The 21,472-nt window shown below is 42.0% G+C and overlaps 1 protein-coding gene across 7 annotated transcripts in view; it reads right to left on the minus strand.

Annotated features, from left to right (window-relative positions):
• Nucleotides 1-2,197: 2,197 nt before the first annotated feature.
• The window catches only part of PITPNC1 (phosphatidylinositol transfer protein cytoplasmic 1), a 274,075-nt gene continuing 254,800 nt past the window's right edge, over nucleotides 2,198-21,472 (minus strand). For 6 of the 7 annotated variants that reach the window (XM_043585056.1, XM_043585059.1, XM_043585058.1 and 3 more), the window contains one exon: nucleotides 2,198-6,909. In XM_043585056.1, coding sequence (XP_043440991.1) covers nucleotides 6,593-6,909 — 317 coding nt within the window. In that variant the 3' untranslated portion in view covers nucleotides 2,198-6,592. Of the gene's footprint in view, nucleotides 6,910-10,958; nucleotides 11,078-21,472 lie in introns of all 7 variants that reach the window. The other variant, XM_043585060.1, reaches the window with a different exon arrangement.

A 21,472-nucleotide genomic window follows, 5' to 3' on the forward strand; every position in this document is an offset into this window, starting at 1 on the left:
CTTAATTAAGGTGGAAAGTGAAATTCATGTCCTCGGGTCTATAGAATAGATTTTAGCAAAATGCAAATACATAGAATAAGTCTAAGATGGGTGTGAGGAAATTCAAACTTGTAGAAACATTTATCAGTTTTCAAGTTACATTCTGAGAAGAGGCATAACACACATTAGAACTGACGGCTGGTCTTGGGGCGCCTGGGTGGCTCAGTCCGTTAAGCGGCCGACTTCGGCTCAGGTCACGATCTCACGGTCCGTGAGTTCGAGCCCCGCGTCGGGCTCTGTGCTGACTGCTCAGGGCCTGGAGCCTGTTTCAGATTCTGTGTCTCCCTCTCTCTCTCACCCTCCCCCGTTCATGCTCTGTCTCTGTCTCAAAAATAAATAATTAAAAAAAAAAAAAAAAAAAAAAAAAGAACTGATGGCCGGTCTTTAACCAGTGCATACAGAGGGCAGCAAAGGTATCTTTTGAATGCTCTGAACGTGATCACTAGTGTGCTTAAGATGACACAATGATTCTCAAGCATTTCTCAGGAGCAGCAAACTGCCAGCATCTTGCCTGTGGAATCGCTTAGAAGCAGGAAAGTTATTTTGAAAGATAAAGGTTTAAAAAAAAAAATCACAAAGGTCCAGATGTGGCTGTCCTTAAATATGCTCGAGAGAGAGAGTGGCCAGTCTCCCTTCTATAAATTGGAGGGGAAATGATGATCTCCAGGCTTTTGTGTCTGCCTTCTAAATTCCAGGTGTTTAGTTCATTTTGTAAGGTTGGTGACGTTGCTCCGTAATGTTGCTGTACCGAACAGCCACGTTCAGTAGGATTTGAAGCCATGTCGAGTTTCCTGGGCTACATCTTACCTTGAGTCCTCACTGCTGGGACCAGAGCCAGAGCATTAAGGCAGAGTACCAGACTGTTTCCAATCTTCCCAGTTTAATGTTTGGACTTGAATGGCATATCCCACTAGGTTGCATGTTATAGAAAAGGAATTTTTGAGAGCACGGAATATTAGAGGGCTGATCATTCAATGGAGAAAGTCAACATAACAAACTTGAAAACAGGGCTTTGCTTGGATCAACCACATGGAGTTAAACACACACACACACACACACACACACACACACACACACGTATGTACATGTACACACAGGTTGATTGCTGTTCCCAGGCCATCAAAGCTTCAGGTTTGAGAGGAACATTTTCATAGAGGGATATTTCAGAACAGGGCTTGGAGGAAGGATACATGATTTATCCTGAACTTGACAGGCCAAGGTACAATCGGAGGTTGGAGGCAAAAACTTCCAAAAGGAAACAGGGAATTTGAGAGAACAGTGTGGGCATTTGGACGTTTAAGAGTAATACTCAAACAGGAAACACTGATTAAAAGCAGTACTGGTAAGCTGGTAAACTACAAACTATTTATTCACCAGTAAGCATCCAAATACTTAGCAACCTTTCTAGTTTGGCCCCAGGGAGAAACAGCCAGGCTGGCTGTACCTGAGTTTGCTGGCACAAAGTGAAGTCTGCGTGTGTGGAAGAGAGAATTAAAAGGCGGGGTGGGAGTGGCAATGGCGAAATGAGAGCTATAAAAGCAAGCATGTTTTAGCTCATCGGCTCAGTGTGACATGATTACGTGAAAGTTTTCGGGGTAGAAAGCCTAGTTATGGTGCAGTTACATGAAACCTGTGGCCTGGTGCAATCGGGACACGGACGTTGACATTAGCTTCAGGTTTGAAGAGAGCATAGGTTGGGGCGCCTGGGTGGCGCAGTCGGTTAAGCGTCCGACTTCAGCCAGGTCACGATCTCGCGCTCCGTGAGTTCGAGCCCCGCGTCAGGCTTTGGGCTGATGGCTCAGAGCCTGGAGCCTGTTTCTGATTCTGTGTCTCCCTCTCTCTCTGTCCCTCCCCCGTTCATGCTCTGTCTCTGTCCCAAAAATAATTTAAACGTTGAAAAAAAAAATTAAAAAAAAAAAAAAAAGAAGAGAGCATAGGCTGGGAGGTATGTAGCAAACGACTGCTGACAAAGGGCAGTAAAGCATTTCTGTCTTCACTCTATCCACTCCCACTCCTACCTAGAACTAGGTCTCAGTGCCGACCACTGGCTCATTCCTTCTTCCCTGAAGCTTCTTTTCCGGCAGCCCGCAAGTTCACAATTGCTAACATTCCCTTGAGAATGGCTGAGAAAGGGAAAGAAGGAAGCTACACTTGGAAAGAAGATTGCTTGGTAGTTTATTTACAATAGAATGTAAGAAAAAGGAAGTTATAAACAATAATAAATAACTGGGGGAAAAAAACCAACAACACAAAACAGCCATAAAATGACACAGAAGGATGGCACGTATGATGATCAAACCTTGCTTGCTCTGCTCGTAGTCTGTAACACTGTGCATTCCAAAACTTGGTCCTTCGGCAGTGGCAGTGGTATTTTGACTCAATATATGTAACTAATCCAGATCCCGGCTTGAAATGTAAACACTAAAAAATTACACTCGAAGCCACATGTAAGGGGCATAGAGATAACAACAACTCAAAGAACCTCTTCTTGGTGATGACACAGAAACTGAAGGGAAACTTGCAATTCGACAGACGTTTTCCATTTTAAGCAAAAACATCCAGAGGCTTATCCTAATGCACTTGTTAACAATGAAATTATAATAACGGCATCTGAAAAATTCTTAACATATTCACATTCTCTTATTGCACCAACTCCTAAAAAGCTTAAACACTTCTATTTCAAATGCAAACAGATTGTTTTGAAGGTAGAACACAGAAGAACCCAGTAGGTGTTGTCTCTGCATGCCAACACTGTCCTCTCGAGTAACACTTCAGTTTCAGCAAGAATGGAGAGTTTAAATGGTCTATTTACGATCAATTGCAGTTACTAAACAGACCTTTTTTTTTTTCTTTTTAATTTCAAGAATTATGGCTCAGATGGCAGGCTGTCACCTAGCCTACTGAGTCAGATGATCAGAAAGGGACTAAAGCTATTTAGACAATTCTTCTCTATTGGATTATCTGAATACACATTCTATGTGACTAAATTATACTCTGGCCCTTGTAACAAGTAAAATTCCTATTGACGTAAGCCAGCCAGTGACCTTGTTGTTTCTGAGGCCACGCAGAGATGCTAAGGTAAGTAAAATTGGAAAACACACATAAAGACAGTAGTCTTGAAATTTTCACGGAAAAATGACTTCCTGAGAAGTGTCAGAATCTTTTCTCTTAGGTCACTGTTGATGACAGTGTCATTTGCTTTTGGAGGTCTCGTGTTTTTTTAAGTGTCTGCGTTCATTCGACACCCACAACTGCACCCCTTAGAGATTTATTTTCACAATCCAAAACATGGGTATTAAATCCTCCCAAATTAAAACCATTTCCCCCCACACACAGATGCAAACCCAAAGCAGAAGGTTTATAACTTAGTTCACCAGCAAACTCTTTGTTTCTGTTATTACGTTGGTAACTGAAAGACGACGTCACAGACTCCTTTGTTATGCTTTTCCTTTCCTTTGCTTTATTTCAGCCCAACTGTAGGAAAATGCGATGATCTTCAGAGCTCATCTCAGAGACAGTCTGTGCAGTAAAAACACGGAGACCTTCTTATCCTGGGACAGCACAGCCAAGGCGACAATGCTGTTTTATAGCCAATGAGAAGCACAGGGGTATTTCACCATTTGAAATCCATCCAAAGCAACGATATTTATGGCCATTTTGATGGTCTCCACTAACGACAGAGATAAAGATGGGGTGAACATATGTGTTCTTCTATGGATTATTTATTTTAATTTGGCTACCAGAGACTTAAAACTGGTGGTGTCTGATTCACTATACTATATTTATATATATACAGGTATAATACAATTTCGGTGAACAAAGTTGAAGGTTTCCACATTGCAGACAGAGGCACTGAGTTAAGATTCTATGTTTCCCCAAACATGCTTAATAAATTCAAGTTTCGGCTTTGTTTTCTTCTAAGTTTCCATCATGCAAGCATTTAATTTCCATCCTTATAGGAATTATTAATGGTCTATATATACACGTTCATCGCAGGCTTGTATCGCACAAGAAACAGACTCATGTATGGAGAATATGAAAGGACAGGTGAAAAATCAAGATACACAAAATATTGAAGTCATTTATGCCTTGTGATGACCGGATTAAATATTCAAAGCAGCTAAGGGAATATTTGCACCCCCCACCCCCTTGTTTAAATGCACACAAACCACACGTAGACAGGAAAAACTGAACATACTTGGAGTGCACACACATTTGTTGGCTAAAAACCACACGATCATTGGCAGCTTTGAAACTGATGTCTGTGTTACTGAACTGGCTACAGGAGAAAGAAAACTCACAGAAAGAAATCAGAAATCAGCTTTCTAAAGCATATAGCATTGTTGACCTTGACAGCAGAAGCTGCTTTACAAAGAAAGAAAAATGGCCACGGCATTAATGGAAAAACTGGGTGCCAGATGTGTTAACAACCTGCACAAGATAAATCTGTTCTGTGCAAAAGTAACGATCCCGCCCCATCCTGGCAAATTTCCGCTGGCAAATAGTAAGCAAATACGTATACTATGTCAGTGTCTTCCGAGGGTAGAAGTTTGCACTCGAAAGCCACACATTCTCATTAAGTACTACTGTGTGGAGAGGGGACCACTGAGCAAGTCCAAGAGGTTTGAGAAGATTAAGTTTTCCCACAGGCAAAAATCATGCTACTATCCCATGCAGAGAGGTCTTACTACATGTAGCGCCGTCATTCTCAGGGAAGAGACGCACTGTGGATCTAAGCTATTTGCAACTGGTTTCCTTTGAGTTCTGGGTTTATTTATTTATTAAGCTCAATGTCAACCTGTAGATAAAGAAATGATCTTGACAGTCTGACGTAGGACTTAGAATACTCGGTGCTGGGTTCGTGGGGCCAGCGCCTGCACCTTGGGAGAGTTGATCAATTGGAAAGACACTATGCAGCGTGCTGAGCGCTGAGACAGAGAAGCAGGCAGGGTCCACTGGCTGAGAGGCTGTGTGGGAAGGAGGACACGCTCCTTGGTTTCTGTTGTTTCCTTTGGAATCTGTGTTTTGGGAAGGTCCCTTTCCTGAGGTTGGAGGTTATGGTCAGGAAGGCTAGCTGGGGCCTCGGAGTTGCCCAACTACCTTGTCGTCTTCCTCTCTTGGAGGACGAAAATAAATTCTAGGTTCTGCTTGCCCTTCCTTCTGCGTTTAAAGGCAGTGAGGCGCGACAATGGCAGAGGTTTCTCTTTAGAGCAAAGGAGAGTTCGCTTTCTGCCACTTGGGTTGAATGGTCTTGCTTCCTGTCAGCCTGGGTTCTGATCCTGCATTACGGCTACTTGCAGAAGAGAAAGCTAGCCAGGGGGGCACCTTTTCTCATGCTTCCTGTATACTCTACAAACAGGAGTCATCAATTCTGCGCATTCTCTCCGCTCCCCCCCCCCCCCCCCCCCCGCCACCGACAGCATTTACTCCACTTCTGCAGCATTCCCAATATTTGGATTTCAAGTTAAGAGCAAGAGAAAGACAGTCTCTTTTAAGGTCCGGTGATGGGCAATCTGTTCCAGGGAAATCTGGATGCTATGAAAAGTAAGACCTGGAGAGGGATGGGAGACAGTTCTCTTTTTCAGGGTTCCCAAACCAGACATCCTGACAGTGCTAAAGTCCAGTTAGCTTAGACTACCCCTGCGCTTTTTAGAATGGACAAAGAGTCAACGAATTCTACTCAATTAATTGCAAATACTGTGAATCTTAATGGATGACGGAAGGTGACAATTCAGGGTTTGTTGGTACCTGTAGAGAAAAAGGACGTTTGCCTCACCTGGGCCTCTTGGTTCCTAAACCAAGCCATCCCCGAATCGGTCAGTTACGGCCACACTCATCCATGCGATTCTGAAAGGTTTCTGAGGCCACAAGGGCACAAAGGGGGAAGTTATTAAAAGACAGAAACAAGTGGAATCTTTATTAAATTCTGCGAAAGGTATAAATAAGTTCTCATTAATTGCACTTGGAGCCTCTATAGGTTGATAATTAAAATTTTCAAAAAATTTAAAGAGTTAATTAGGCCCCAAATCCTGAGTCAGATTAATCAAAATAGGAATCTCAGTTAAGTACTAGTATTCAAGTCTTGGCGATAAACAGTTTGAAATCGAACAGTTAGGTATGTTATGCCTGAGAGTATTTTTGAGAATTCAGGTTTGATGAGAGGAGACTGACTTCACTATTTTACCACCCCTGTAACAGTGACATAAGGTTTTCATTTATTTACTCTTTAAGTCCACACCTACCTCATCAAATGCTCAATAACAAGGCTTCCTGCCTTCCTTCCTCCCGGCTTCCAGCTGTGGTTACAGAAGATTCCTTCTGTCCTTTGCAAGCCTTACTTTTTACATCTAGTATGATGCTGTGTGGCATACTTAGGGAATCGTATTATATGGGAAATTACTTAACCACATGCATACTCAGAGATCGAAAGAACATGGTTGAGTGACAAAGCAGTCTTTTTCTCTATCAGAAGGTTCTTAAAAACAAACAAACAAACAAACAACCCAACAACCCAAATGAAAATATAAAAACCCCATGAAAGATTCATAGGAAGTTACTCTAATTTGGGCCGACATGGCTTATCTGAAAAGTGTATGCCAGGTAAATTCAGGGTGGCTTTTTTCTCAGGGTCTGGAAGCGTGAGAGTTTCTGGGGCTGACTTTTTCCGGGGTCGATCTTTGGGAACGGACAGAAATTCTGGTGCGTCTGTGGAGAGAGGTGTGGACGGAGCACTGGAAGGGGCACTGCGGACTGAGGAAGGCAGCAGGGGGATGCTCGAGATAGAAATCGCAGGAGGGAAAACGCCAATTTTCCTGTTGGTGGCTTCCTGAGTGGCTCGTTCAAATTCTCGGACTTCATCCATTGTCATGTCTTCAAAGGAAAAAAAAAAAATAGAAAAATGACCAGTCATTTAGAAGAGATGCAAATGGCTTTATCTCTACACCTGATTTTAAGGGAACTACGGGAACTGTATCATAAAGAGGTCTGTCCAGATTATAAACCAAAAGTAACACTGAAATGCTAAACCCTAAAAAAAAATTTTTTTTTTTTTTACTAAGGCAAACCTCTGGGGAAAAAAAAATTCCTTTATGAATATCCATCCAAGATTTTCCAAAGCGTTCTTCAGTGAGTAGTTTAAATGTTCTGAATTAGAACTGATCAGCAGAGTACAGAACCAGACTGTGTGTGTGTGTGTGTGTGTGTGTGTGTGTGTGTGTGCATGCGTGGTGGGTATGGTATGATATATGGAGCTATTATTAGACCTATCATTTCTATAAAGGGAAGGCAGTTAAAGCCATCAATGGCCCAGGAATGACACATATTATTACCTACTTTAGGTCATGCAAGTATACCTTTATAGGGTAAAACAGGCAAATCATCAGATTTTCTTCTTATTCAATAAATATATTTTTTTGTATTCTGGGGGTTACTGGTTTCCTGACTGTGAACCCATCCTGACTATGTATCCATCCTGTATTTTAATTAATTCAGCTTAAAAAAACAGGTAAGGACAACAACAAACCCTGCTAATTATCCCAAAGCCAAGAAAAATAAAGCCATTTTTCAAGGAAACATAAAAGAAAAAAAGCATTCAAGAAATAAACTCAGTGATGCCCCGTGTAAGAGGAATTGCCAGATGATGGAGATTTTCTAAACACCTGAGATGTTTTTATTTAAGTGAGAAAGTGAAAAAAATATATCTATTTTAAATGTAAATCTTTCCCTAATCTATTTGTTTCTTAAACAGATTTTATGTTTAAGTAATGTCTATGCCCAACGTGGGGCTTGAACTCACAACCCTGAGATCAAGACTTGCTCGCTCTACCAGCTGAGCCAGCCAGGACCCCACCCCGCCCTGCCGCTCCGGCCATATATTTAATGTATTATATACACTTGCTACCATTGAGACCTAATATGAAAATCACTGTGCTACAACACAGTGATGACTCCTCTATCACGGCCTATTATTATTATTTTTTAATAGTTTGAGATCTCTAGTTTTCAAAACTCTACGACTATTACCATCATCACTATTGTTACGGTTCTTATTAGTTACTCTCTGGCTATCCCTGGTCCCCTTTGCCATTTTTCCTTACTGGGAACAGAGAAAATAGGTACCTGGGCTTATTAGAAAAAGCACTGAGTGAAAGTCTAAGGGCTTGCCCTTGAATAAAAGGTGAAAGCTATTGCCCATGGATTTTCCACGTGTATTTTAACTTCCCACAGACCCGTTTTTCATTCTTGTCCTCTCCCATGCACCGAGTGGTAGAGCCATGAGATGACAGTGCATCAGCTAGCAAGGCGCAATACATCCACTTTGGAAATATTAATTATGGGATGAATATTCATAACATGGTATTAATCATTAGGAGATATATATGCATATATGAGGTCATATCGTAACATGAGCAGACCAGAAATGTTTCTTTGGGTGTTGAGTTTGATAAGTTCCTCATAGATTTTGGATACTAACCCTTTATCTGATATGTCATTTGCAAATATGTTTCTCCCATTCTGTCGGTTGCCTTTTTTACTTTTGCTGACTGTTTCCTTCGCTGTGTAGAAGCTTTTTATTTTGAAACCAGAAATATTTCTTAAAAAACTAAACCCTTAAGAGGATTTCTCGGGAGCAATTGTTAAAAGATTCTGAAAGGGGAAATTTATGAAGTAAATAAAAAATTACGATCGTATCGATATCGTCGAAAATTCAGACTATAGCAAGAAAAATTGTACCTATAAATTTACCACTTAAAAAATACTAAGACTATTAAACAAGCTAAGAAATGAGATTAAGTTTTTAAAAAAGAAGGATTTACTCCAAAATATAATTGAGACTCCCAGAAAAATTTTAGTCAATGGAGTATGTTTCTGCTATAATAGATTAACTGTCATCTTGGAAAATTAGACTTTCTAGTGGCTAGTATAATGCTCTACTCCACACATCCAGCAGGGGGCAGAGAGCATCCAAAATACAGAATTGGGTTTTTACACTCCCAGAGTCTCTTAGACGTTCCCTTCCTTGAAGGCACTGAAACTGCTCAATGGCAAAGAAGACTGTTATTTTCTTAGTGCCGTGTTCATGGATGCTAATTTTGCATAATTTCAACCTACCACGTCCTGTCTTAGGTTGAGGATTTAAACTTTACTGAGCACGCATGCAGTTTTTGTTTGTGACGGACAGCAGCCTCTTGATGTCAACTGTTTTTCATGATGATAGAGAAGAAAGACAATGGAAAAATAAATGGTCCCCAATTTGATGGAATTCCGAAGCATAGGGGAAATGTCGTCAGCACTCAAAATAACTGCTTTGTATAACTTCTGAGGAGATAGGCATCTCTTATGCCGAAGTCATGGGAACCACCGTGAATCTCAGCCAGAGAACACACGGGGCTTCCCCATGGGAGAACCATCTAGGTACCACTGTCTACATACATAGTAAACGGACTTTCTGATGGTAATCATCACAGCAAAACAGAAAGAAAACCAAACAAACAGCCGTAAGCTATAAACCGTAAGAGCCTGGAATGAGAAAAGCACTTCGCTTAGTATCCCTGGGAATGTGGCATTTCTCCCCCTTTCCCCTGGCTTCCTTTGTCTGGTCACACTTCCAGCAAAGCAGCTTTCAGAGCGCGGCTGAGCGAGCGCTAGCATCTAAGATTCCAAAAGGAAAGGGAATAGAAAATGATGCATATTCAAGGACAGTGTCTTTAATGAGCATTTCCCACGTGAGCACAGGGACAGAGGAAAGGGGGAGGTCCTGCTGGGACTGGCCTGTGCATGGAGAGGAACACCCCAGTTAAGTCTACCCAACAGCTTTCCGCAAATCCAATCACTGCGTGCAACATGGGGAGGAAAGGTCAGGGCCATTTCGGCCTCAAGGACAGCCACACACCCCCGACAGGAACAAACGAGCCTTGCGGGGCACACACCAAACACACGCTCTAAAATCTGAACTAAGAATTTCCAAAGTGCAACCAAAAGATCTTCACAATTCCGAAGCGCCCATTTACAACAATGGCCGTTGCTCAACTTTCCACAACTAGGTTACCAGTTTCTTAAAAATCTAGTATGTTCTGTCCTGGGGCATGGGCCAGCTGACAGGCAGGCTCAAGCCGATACCCAGAGAGATCACGGCTCTGGCCAAAAACACATACAAACAACTTGATGATGACATTTTCTTCGTTATCTGTATCTCCCCTTCATTCGCACCAAATGATTGGGAGGGAACAATATTCAAAACGCTGACACACACCACGCAGTCAGCTCTCAATGGCCAATGTGCCACTAAACAACCTGTGGCTCTCTGAGTCTCGTTTTAAGTCCCAGGCTGGACGTGCTACATGGCCCAGCATGTTCCCAGCTCACCACACCTTCACCGCTCAGCCAGTGCGTGCACAGATTGCACCCCATCTTGAGATGAACCCAAGTAAAAAGGAACTGATTGGCTAGAATAGAACAGCTATAAAGAGCCATAGAAAGCATTTCAAAGGAAATGTAAAGAAATCTCAAATACCAGATGAGTCACAAGCTGTCCCTTGAATGAATAACTTGAATGCTAACTACGTTCTTAAAAGTTACGGTCACGATGTTCTAGTTTTCCTAGGACTTCTGTTTTCACCCCTGTCTTCCTTCGTGGTGCAGGCCATTCACCAGCCACAAATGTTTCCACTCTCCACGTTCTTGGGTTGTAGGAGTGGAACAACCCCCAAATCGAGCGGCTTTTTGAAGGAGCGAAAAGTCGAGAGGGGGGTGACACTGTCCAGTTTAGACCCAGCTCAGGCTCCTCACCAACAGCCTCTGGGCGACGACGACATGTTTTTTGTGGCAGGCCGAGAACTGAACGCTTGTAGTATTTCATATATCAGTTTATGTGTACGTTTGGTAAAGGGTGGGCAACATGTTTTAAAAATTCTACATACACTTGTTTGGGCATGGCTCTCTATGTCATCCACAGTGGAGGAATGCTGATTGCAAACTTTTATGTTGGTTTGTTCATGCATGTTTTTCTCGTATTCCCGAACATCATCCATTGTCATATCTGAAAAAAGGTCAAGACGTTGGCAACTACCGTTATTAAACGCAGACTTTCAAGGGGGAGACTTTAGGGAAAGAGGATAGCGGAAGCCAAAGAGAGGTTTAAAAAGCAGGGGGATTCGCTAACTTTATGAAGAGGATGTCATAAAGTTAGCTACACCAGCCAAACGGGGGGTGAGTGCAAGGAAGTGAAGTTGAAATAGTCTTAGAACAGAGAAGAGTGGAAATTATTTAGGGGTGAATCTTGTAACGTGAGCTAGATGGGTAGAAAGTATTAGCACGTGGGCAGAGCCATAGCCTGAGATCTCCTAAAGCGATCGTTAGAAGATCCCTTCGGGAACGGGGTCAGGTTTGTTTGGTTTAATACTTACCTTTCATACACCCTTCAAAACAGATTTGGAGATTTTTTTTAAGTCAACGCATTCGACCATAGAAAGGACACTTTCATTGCTAGTGCAGGAGACACGACATAGAAGGCAGACAAACGATGTTTACCGGTACAAGGGATATTGGGCGCAGTGCTCACACATGGATGTATTTCTGCACAGAATTCATAGTGTTGGAGAGTGCGGGTCTACATCGAACTTCAAGTCTAGTCTAACAGCTTGGAGATGGCTGGCATTACTTCCACCTACACTGATCTATAAATAAAATGGCACATGACATTATGCTTTTGGGTCTGAGTCTGTAGTTTTTCAGCATTTCAGGATAACGATCTCCTACTAATCTAGTGGTTCCCAGCAGGGGACAACTTTGTGACAGTTTCGGTTGTCACACCTGGGGTGGTTGGTGCTACTGGCACCTAGGGGGTGGAGGCCAGTGACGCCACCGAATATCCTACCAATGCACAGCACTCTCCCCTTCTCAACAGGGAAGTGTCTGGGCCAAAACGTCAATGGTGGTAAAGGCTGAGGAAGCCCCGTCTAAATCCAACTGACAAAAAGCTGAAACAAAGAGCCCATCAACTTCAGTATGTGAAATGCGTAAAAATAACAATTATTCTCACTTTCAAGATGGCTGCTGTTTTACCCTCAACTCCCCACCCCGCTCTTTGGTTATTTTATACCACGCTACCAGCAATCTTCCCAGACACAGGCATGCCTCTGTTGCTCTCATGGCAGAATTTAACTTCATGCCCCTCTACGATGAAGGTATGCTGAATAATTGGTTATGCGACCACCCCGATCACGAATTAGCTTGGTGGGGATTCAGAGAGGGTATTCACAGCTGGAATGTTTCCCTAAGTATTTGCTGCATCATGTGGTTTGCTGTCTTTTTATATCAATCCACGTATGTCATGTGAGCTTCTCTTCATCTCCACAGGGTACACTTGCCAGAACCCTGTGATTCAATTCAGTGTGGTCTGGGGCCAAGATGGAGGGCGGCTCTAAATCCGAACCTGGGCTATTTTATTTAGCCCATGACCCCCCTCCCGCCCACCCCAAAACCATCAATCAAAAACACTGTCCATAAGCAATGTAAGTATCGAGGATGCTAAGCAGCAGTCTGGCCAGGCAAAGAGCATGCTTTTCTTTTAGAAAATCGAGGTAACTGGAAAGCCATAAAGAGACGCTGCTTTGTAATTAGAACAAACGTTATCTTAATTAACAATATTCTTTCAATACAATCAACTTTAACCTCAAAGGCTAGTTATCAACATTTCTTTAAACACAAATACACCTGGAATGAATACTGAGGTCATTCTGAAGCTAAAACTTTGGGGACGTTTCTCTATATATGTGTTCATCAGACATTTCCCTCCCTCCCCTCCCTTCCCAGACACTGGCATGACAGTATTTTGGCAAACAAAAACAAAGGCATTGTAGTTTTGTTTGTTCTAGTGAATCCCAACAGAAATCGTTCTTTATCTTTAATTAGCTCAACGTGAGGAGCAGGGTTTAACTGTGTAACCGTGTGCTTTCGGAGATATTTCAATTTTGTGGATGTGAAGAAGGATTTAACAGCAAAGGTATTCATTACTGCCTTGTTCGTAATAGTGAGAAATGGAAAACAACCCAGGGGACTGATAGTAATATGCAACCATTCAAAAGTGATGTAGAAGAAAATGAACACTATAGAGAAATGTTCTCGGTATATTGTCAAAAACTGGAGGTGAAAACACTGTATGTATTATATGAAATCATTTTTGTCAGAAAAGCATTACATACATTTTAAAAAGACTAAAAGGATACATTTCAAAATATTAACGGTGATTGTTTTGAGGAGTTGGAATTCTAGGTAATTTTCATCTTCTTCCTTTTGTTGATTATTTCCTACATCAAATCTGCTGTACTTGTGTAAGAACAAAAACGAAGAACATTATTTAAAATCTATTGTTTGGGGTCAAATACCATCAGTTTAGGATTGGTAAGGAGAAAATACAGTTTTCTAGGGGCACCTGGGTAGCTCAGTAGCTTGAGTCCGACTTTGGCTCAGGTTATGATGTCGGGGATCGTGGGTTCAAGCCCCGCTTCGGGCTCTGGGCTGACAGCTCAGAGCCTGGAGCCTGCTTCAGATTCTGTGTCTCCCTCTCTCCCTGCCCCTCCTTTGCTCCTGCTCTGTCTCTCTCTCTCTCTCTCCCAAAAATAAATAATAAATAGTTAAAAAGAAAAAAGAAAATATAGTTTTCTAGAATTTCTGCTCATTCTAGAAACATGGTACCTTTTAAACAAATTTTTTTTTAAAGTTTATCTATTTATTTATTTTGAGAGACAGCACAAGCAGGGTAGGGCAGAGAGATGGGGAACAGAAAGAATCCCAAGGAGGCTCCACGCTGTCAGCACAGAGCCCGATGTGGGCCTCGAACTCAACAACCGTGAGACTGTGACCTGAGCCAAAATCAAGAGTCAGATGCTCAACCGCTGAACCGACTGAGCCATCCAGGCGCCCCACCTTTTTTGTTTTGTTTTGTTTTAAACGAAGAGTTACAAAACAAAGTTCCAGGAAATTTCACCTAGAAGAAGAAAATCTCCCAATTAGACCACATAAGACTCCTGAGTTCTCCCCATGTACCATACATACATGCTTATGGATATGATGTAAATATTTTCAATATTCCTTAGCAATTTATGGAGAGCCTAATCAAGTGAAAATATTCCTGTTTAGTTTATCTGGTGAAATGCATTATGTCTTGCTTCTGCAAAGTATATTACCTCAAAATCTATATATGAATCAATTTTTTAGTGAATTCGATTGCACTGCCCAACGACAGATTATACTTTCAGGGATGATTCATCTTCATTACGGATTGATTTTCAATGATCAGAGAATGACTTCTAACAGTTTAGGTTCAAACCTTTTTATTTCCAGTTCATGTGTACTAAGACACTCTAAAAGGAAACTTACGTTAATTGTTTTGTAAATAGACCGATAAGTAATCACCCCTCAATGTACAGATTTGGAAGGTCGTAAGTTACTTTTCATAAATAACGTTTCTTAGATAAAAGGTTTTTAAATAAGTAACCCTGGGCTAGTTCCTTGATTTAAGAGTATGTTGTAACCAGTATGATGTTTCTGTTGGTAAGAAAGGTACATCATAGTATCTTTGACATTAGGCTGTTGGAAGTTCTATGTGTGTGTGTGTGTGTGTGTGTGTGTGTGTGTGTGTGTGTATAACACTGACATGATCTGCTCTGGGAAGTATGCTGGGGGTATAAATGCCCTCATTACACTTCAGTGGGACAAGACTTCCTCTCTTTGCCCTCTTGCGAGGCCGTTTCTTTCCTTCTCTTTCTTACCCTCCTTCGGATGAGGGGAGAGCTGGTCCTGTCTCCTACTCCAGCCACGTGGAGGTCACACTGAATGTGGCCCAAATAGAACCTTCCCCCCTGCCAGATGACTGGGCTGAGATGGGAACCTTCTGCTTTTATTACCAGTCCGCTTTGTCCAAGAGGCTCTGGATCCAGGCAATTTGTTAATTGAGGAATCTGCTTTGATTTCTTCAGCTGTGAACTAAAGGCTTTCATTTAAAAACAAAATATAGGGGGTGTCTGGGTGGCTCAGTTGGTTGAGTGTCCAACTTTGGCTCAGGTCATCATCTCATGGTTTGTGGGTTTGTGGGTTCGAGACCCTCTTTGGGCTCTCTGTTGTCCGCACAGAGAGCCTGCTTTGGATCCCGTGCTCCCCTCTTTCACCCCTCCCCTGCAGCATGCACATGTGCTCTCTCTCTCTCTCTCAAAAAAAAAAAAAAATATATATATATATTGTATTGGGGTGCCTGGATGGCTCAGTAAGTTAAGTGTCAGATTCTTGACTTCAGCTCAGGTCATGATCTCATAGTTTGGGAGACTGAGCCCCGCTTTGGGCTCTTTGCTGACCTCAAGGAGCCTGCTTGGGATTCCACCCTCCCCCCCTGCCCCTCCCTCATTCGCATACGCACTCTCCCTCTCAAAATAAACATTAATAAAAAAATACGAAGAAGTGACATTAAAAAAATATATAATATATATACATCTCCACTCTATGAATGTTGGTCTGCTTCAACCATTTTCTGCTTTTTAATAAAATATGGATTTCAGTGACTGTTTATGAAATCACTCAAGTAATACATGAATTGTGTTCCATAGAAATAATTCAAATAGTACTGATTTATATTGAGAAAAGAATTTAATTCCTTGTAACCTCTCCCACTAATCCTATTTTTTCTGAATATCACTACTGTTAAGAGTTTGAGGTACAGGCTTTTCTTTTCTATGAATTCTTTCTATGAATTCACATGTATATTACTACACATACATATAGTCTCACTTATTTCTACATTTATGGAATCATACTATATAGTACCCTATGCCATACATCCTACACATACTGTTCTTTTTCTTTTTAAATGTTTATTTTATTTATTTATTTATTTGTTTGTTTATTCATTCATTCATTCATTCATTTAGAGGGAGAGAGTACAAATGAGCGAGGGGCAGAGGGAGAGAGAGAGAGAGAGAGAGAGAGAGAGAGAGAGCTCACCCAAAGTGGGGCTCAAGCTCATGAACCTGGAGATCATGACCTGAGTGGAAATCAAGAGCCAGATGCTTAACCAACTGAGCCAACCCAGGCACCCCATTTTCATTTTTTTAATGCATTTTTTAAAAGTTTTAAGGGCACCTGGGTGGCTCAGTTGGTTAAGGGTCTGACTTTGGCTCAGGTCATGATCTCACAGTTTGTGAGTTCCAGCTGCAAGTCGGGTTCTGTGCTGACAGCTCAGAGCCTGGAGCCTGCTTCGGATTCTGGGTCTCCCTTGCTCTCTCCCCCTCCCCTGCTCACGCTCTATGTCTCAAAAATGAATAAATGTAAAAAAAAATTAAACAAAATAAAGTTTTATTTATTTAAGTAATCTCTACATTCAACATGGGGCTTGAACTCATGACCCGGAGATCGAGAGTCACATACTTTACCAGTGGAGTCAGCCAGGCACTCCTATACATATTGATCTGATTTGCTTTTTCCACTAATGGAAAATATACATATTTCCATAGTGGTATATATAGAACTAGCTTATTCTTTTTAACTGTCACAAACAATATTCACAGTATGGGTGTATCGTAATTTATTTGCTCATATTCCTATTAATAAAATAAACACTTAAACTGAGACTAATTTCTAGCTTTTATAAACAACACTATACTGAATAGCTTCTTTGTACCCACATTCAAGGGCACATGTATAAATAAACAAATTTCTATAATAAATTTCTAAAAGTGGAATTGCTGGGTCATGGGTTTTTGTACTTAATCATTTTTATAGAAACTGTTTATTTGTTCTCCCACTTTATCCAAAACAGAATATTTTCAAGATCTTAATTTTTTTGCTATCAGATGAACAAATGTCATATTTTGTTTTCATTGTATTTCTTGTGATTAGAAAAGTTATTGGTCATTTGTGCTTTTTTCTATGGTGTACCTATTAATGTTCTTTACCTTTTTTTTCTACTGAGTTGCTGGATTCTTTATTTACAGGACCTCTTTATACATTATAGATATTCTCTGTTGGCTACCCTATACTACAAGTATCTTCCCCTCGTCTTTCAACTTTGTTTATGGTGGCAATTTTTTTCAATCGCTTTATTTTTTAAAGGAGGCAGGCTGACTTCACCGTTTGTGGAGGTAAGATCATATATTGGAAAGGACAGAAGTCAGTTGAACATACAGAGAAGTTACAAATGCCATGGGACAAAACATCTGCAATCAAAAATTTTCCTTCATTGTATTGCATACCTACAGCAGCTAAAATTTTAATGGAGTTATATACTTTATTTTATTAAAAAAATTTTTTTTAACGTTTATTTATTTTTGAGACAGAGAGAGACAGAGCATGAATGGGGGAGGGTCAGAGAGAGGGAGACCCAGAATCCGAAACAGGCTCCATGCTCTGAGCTGTCAGCACAGAGCCTGACGCGGGGCTCGAACTCACGGACCGAGAGATCATGACCTGAGCCGAAGGTGGACGCTTAACCGACTGAGCCACCTAGGCGCCCCTGGAGTTATATACTTTAATTCAATGACCTGTCTAGTAGTACATGTTTTATTTCCTTCTACAAACATTTTCTCTCTACTTCTAAGATCTTCAGCCTAAACAGAAGCAATTTTTTCTTAATACTAGATCAAAATGGAAGTGTTAAACAAGTGGTTGGGTTAGGGGCGGAGGGAGGCTCCAGCAACCATGAATGAAATTTGATACTCCTCAGCTCTAGCAAAATGGCAATTATCCTTTGGCGTGGGGGTTGGGGGGGCGGAAGGGAAAGAGAGAATGAGGTAGGGGCAGAGAAAGAAGAGAGAGAATCCCAAAGCAGTCTCCGCGCTTTCAGCACAGAGCCTGATGCGGGGCTTGAACTCACGAACCACGAGATCATGACCTGAGCTGAAATCAAGAGTAGGACGCTCAACCAACTGAGCCATCCAGGTGCCTCCCGCCTTTAAAACTCTTTACAATGTGGGGCGCCTGGGTAGCTCAGTTGGTTGAATGTCCAACTTTGGCTTAGATCACGATCTTGTGGTCTGTGAGTTCAAGCCCTGTGTCGGGCTCTGTGCTGACAGCTCAGAAGCTAGATCTTGCTTCGGATTCTGTGTCTCCCTCTCTTTCTGCCCCTCCCCCACTCACACTTTGTCTCTGAAAAATGAATAAACCTCAAAAAAAATTAAAAGAAAAATAAAGCTCTTAATGGTGATTATAAATTCAACACAAGCTTGTTATAAATAGCTTAGGGGTGGGCTCCACTTTTTTTGTAGTGAAAGTAGCCAATCCTCAAGTCTTGGTCAATTACCCTTTCCATGTAATTCAGACCCCTAAGATCTAGAACTGTAATACACGGTTATGATTTTTTTTATAGTTCTTAATTTGGGGAGGTAGAAGAGAGTCGCAGATCCCTTTGAAAATCTGATGAGAAGCTAGGAGTTCTCTCCCCAGAAAAATGAACACAGGCACACACACATAAAACGTTGTGTAATAGCCACGGCACTGAAATTCATACTTCAGGAAACTGGAGGCCATGGGAAAGTACCGGCTTGGTGAGTTCAACCAGCTAATGCTAGTCTAGTCTCTCAGTAGGCTTCCTTCTCCACCTTGGGCTAACTCCATTCATTTTTAGGCCTGCTCTAGGGACTGGAGAATAATTTCTAAGTCACTTTCATGAGGGACTTTCATCTATACTAGCAAGACTATGCCACCCTCCCCACCCCACCCCCCACCCAGTCTCATAATTTTTTTGGAAGGGTGACGATTTCAAAGACGTTCATGAAGTTCCGTTCAATCATAGCCTCTCTTTGGCAATCCTCTTTGTGCCTCTCTCAAAATACCGCCAGATTTGTGAACCTTTTGTGGACATGGTTACACTTCACAATGAACACGAGCAGAATAAAATTTGTTGAGGGAAATAGTTATGAGACAGCCACGTGCTCAGACTCAGAAAAGATACAAAATTAATCCTTGGGTAGGAGAAGATCAACCACCATGTACAATGTCCTTCCCACCGACCCCCCCTCCCCCCTTCTTTCTTCTTAATTAAGCACTGGAGGTGGTTAGCTTAATTAGAGAGAAAGACATTCAGGGGTGCCACTGCCTATGGTGTAGAGTTTGTGTTCGGTACAAACACATCGCCTGGGAGGCCAATGGGACTAAAATTCAGCCCTAAGCTGAGATCACCTGCTGAACCGGCCCAGAAGGATGTCTTTTTCCAATTCTCACAAGGCACCGAAGCCTACCAGTTGGCCCGGAAGACATCCACCATTCTCTAATCTGTTTGGACTGAATTAATTAAGCTGTACTTGCAATCTAATCTGATTTAAAGTTGTTCTTAAACTTTAGCAAGTATCCGAATCATCTGGAGGGCTTGTTAAACCACGGATTGCTGGGCTATTCCCCCAGAGTATTTTATTCCGTAGAAGCCCAGAATTTGAATTTCTAACAAGTACCTGAGGTGGGGTATGATGTTGGCCTGGGGACCTCACTTTGCACCAATGCTACAAACCATAGGCAAGGGTTTTTTTAATTTTAACTTTATTATTAATTATTATTATTATTATTTTTTACTTTGGACCTTTTCTGTGTCTACTAATGAGAGCCTCACTGAGCCTACTGGGACCAAAGAAAAATAAGTAACTTCAGGTAGCCCAAACTGAAGGGCCATCCTCATGGACAGTGACACACCCATTTCCCCCGAAAGGCCCACAGTCCCTGGGATCACCTTGAATAAGGGACTGAGAAGGCACTCTGTGGGCAAGGCTATTATGACTGAGCCGTCTGTAGCTGTGTAAGGAAGGAGCCACAGTTTTCCTGGCAAGCAGTTGGGGGGGAGGGGGGCAAGAATGCCAGTAATTTACATGAAATTGATGGGGTGGTTCCTAGACCCCTTGCCTAGTGAAAAGGCTGCCTGTTTTGGTTGGAGCTTAAGACTGTGTATACAGGGGGTGGAGACCTTCTCTGCAGAGTACATGGCTTCCCCATGGTCTACATCCACTAAACCACACACTGCTTTTCTGCACTCAGATACAGAAAGGCTTTTTGTCAATAGACTCCTTGAGTTGTTAATAGGTCCACCTAACCCATCCTGAGTAAATAGGTAGGCATTCTCCCTCTGAAAGCTCTCCAGGACTGGAGGCCTCTATTTTCCTTTGATGCATTAGTCTTGCTTTGGGCCCCCTGGAATGGTCTGAGATTTTTTTTTTTTTTTTGGACTAAAAGACTTTAAGTCTCTTCCTTGCTCTGGCATGCCTGAGACAGAAAAGAATCAGCCCCCATTTTTTTGTACCCCGGCCGTTCCGTATTGGATGCCCACCCACATTTTTTTTTTCCTATATCCTGCCTCTACTCAAACCCTCTTTTCTGATCAACAGGCTTGAAGTGTTTTGTCCTCTTAATCAGGAACCAGCTACCCTTTTTGATGTTGCCTTTTCTGAAAAGACCTCTATGGCATTCTGGTACTGGAAGGAAATCTATTAAAGTGCCCTCCCTGTCTCTTAGTCTTCAAAGTGTCAGATTCTTGGCCCTTCAGGTCCCCGTTCACTTGCCAATTATTCTTTGAATATCCTTTTGATATTCTCTTAGTGTTGGTGGCAAGGACACCACGAGCTTAGAGAAGTCCAAGTTCAGAGAGAGCAGCAAGTCTTCAGGATTTTTTGCGTCTACGCACCCTCTCTAAGAAGCTGAGAAAAGCTCCGGGTGTGTGTGTATGGGGGGGGGGGGTGGGGAGCAGAAAGATTTGTTTCGTGATCAGGGTAAGTAATCACAGGAGGCTCTCCCTCTACCTGCCTTGGGGAGACATCATGAAAATCATGACAATGTGACAAGCCAACATCTGCTACATGTAAGCAGGGTCCTGGGGGTGTGCGGTAAGAACGAACAAATGATGATCTTTCAAAAGAATCTCTTCCAGAGGTCTGCCTTTGGACAAACCCAGGAAGATGCACTTGGCTCTCCAGAAGATGCAGATCTGGGAAAAATGCACACACACACACGCACATACACACACAGACCAAGCCCTCCAGAACAAGGTCTTTTGAAATGTGGCTCGAGGCAGCTAATGACATTAATGACAATCATTTTCTTTGCCTGTTTAGTCCAATGTATCTTTTCATTGTGGATTTGATATCGTCTGCTACGAAGAGGGAGGGATTGGTGGAACAATGACAGACAAGCGCTAAAATGCAATGTAGGTTACACTGAGGACAAATTCAATTGACTTAGGAAGAGGCCAAGGAGGACAGCATTTCATTGGCTAATCAGATCTAACCCAAGTCACCAATTGGGTGTGTTCATTTCTATTTATAGTCAAGGACAAGAGCCTCTGATGACTGATTCTGGGAATGTAGAAGATTCATGTGGATGAAATGATAGTGCTGCGAATCTGGGAAGGGTGGTCCATCCATCACAGGATGAAGCAAACCTTATTTTCTTTTAGTGGAAATGTGCAGAA

The sequence above is a fragment of the Prionailurus bengalensis genome, chromosome E1 (genome assembly GCF_016509475.1).
Source record: "Prionailurus bengalensis isolate Pbe53 chromosome E1, Fcat_Pben_1.1_paternal_pri, whole genome shotgun sequence".
In the NCBI taxonomy this organism is placed as follows: Eukaryota; Metazoa; Chordata; class Mammalia; order Carnivora; family Felidae; genus Prionailurus; species Prionailurus bengalensis.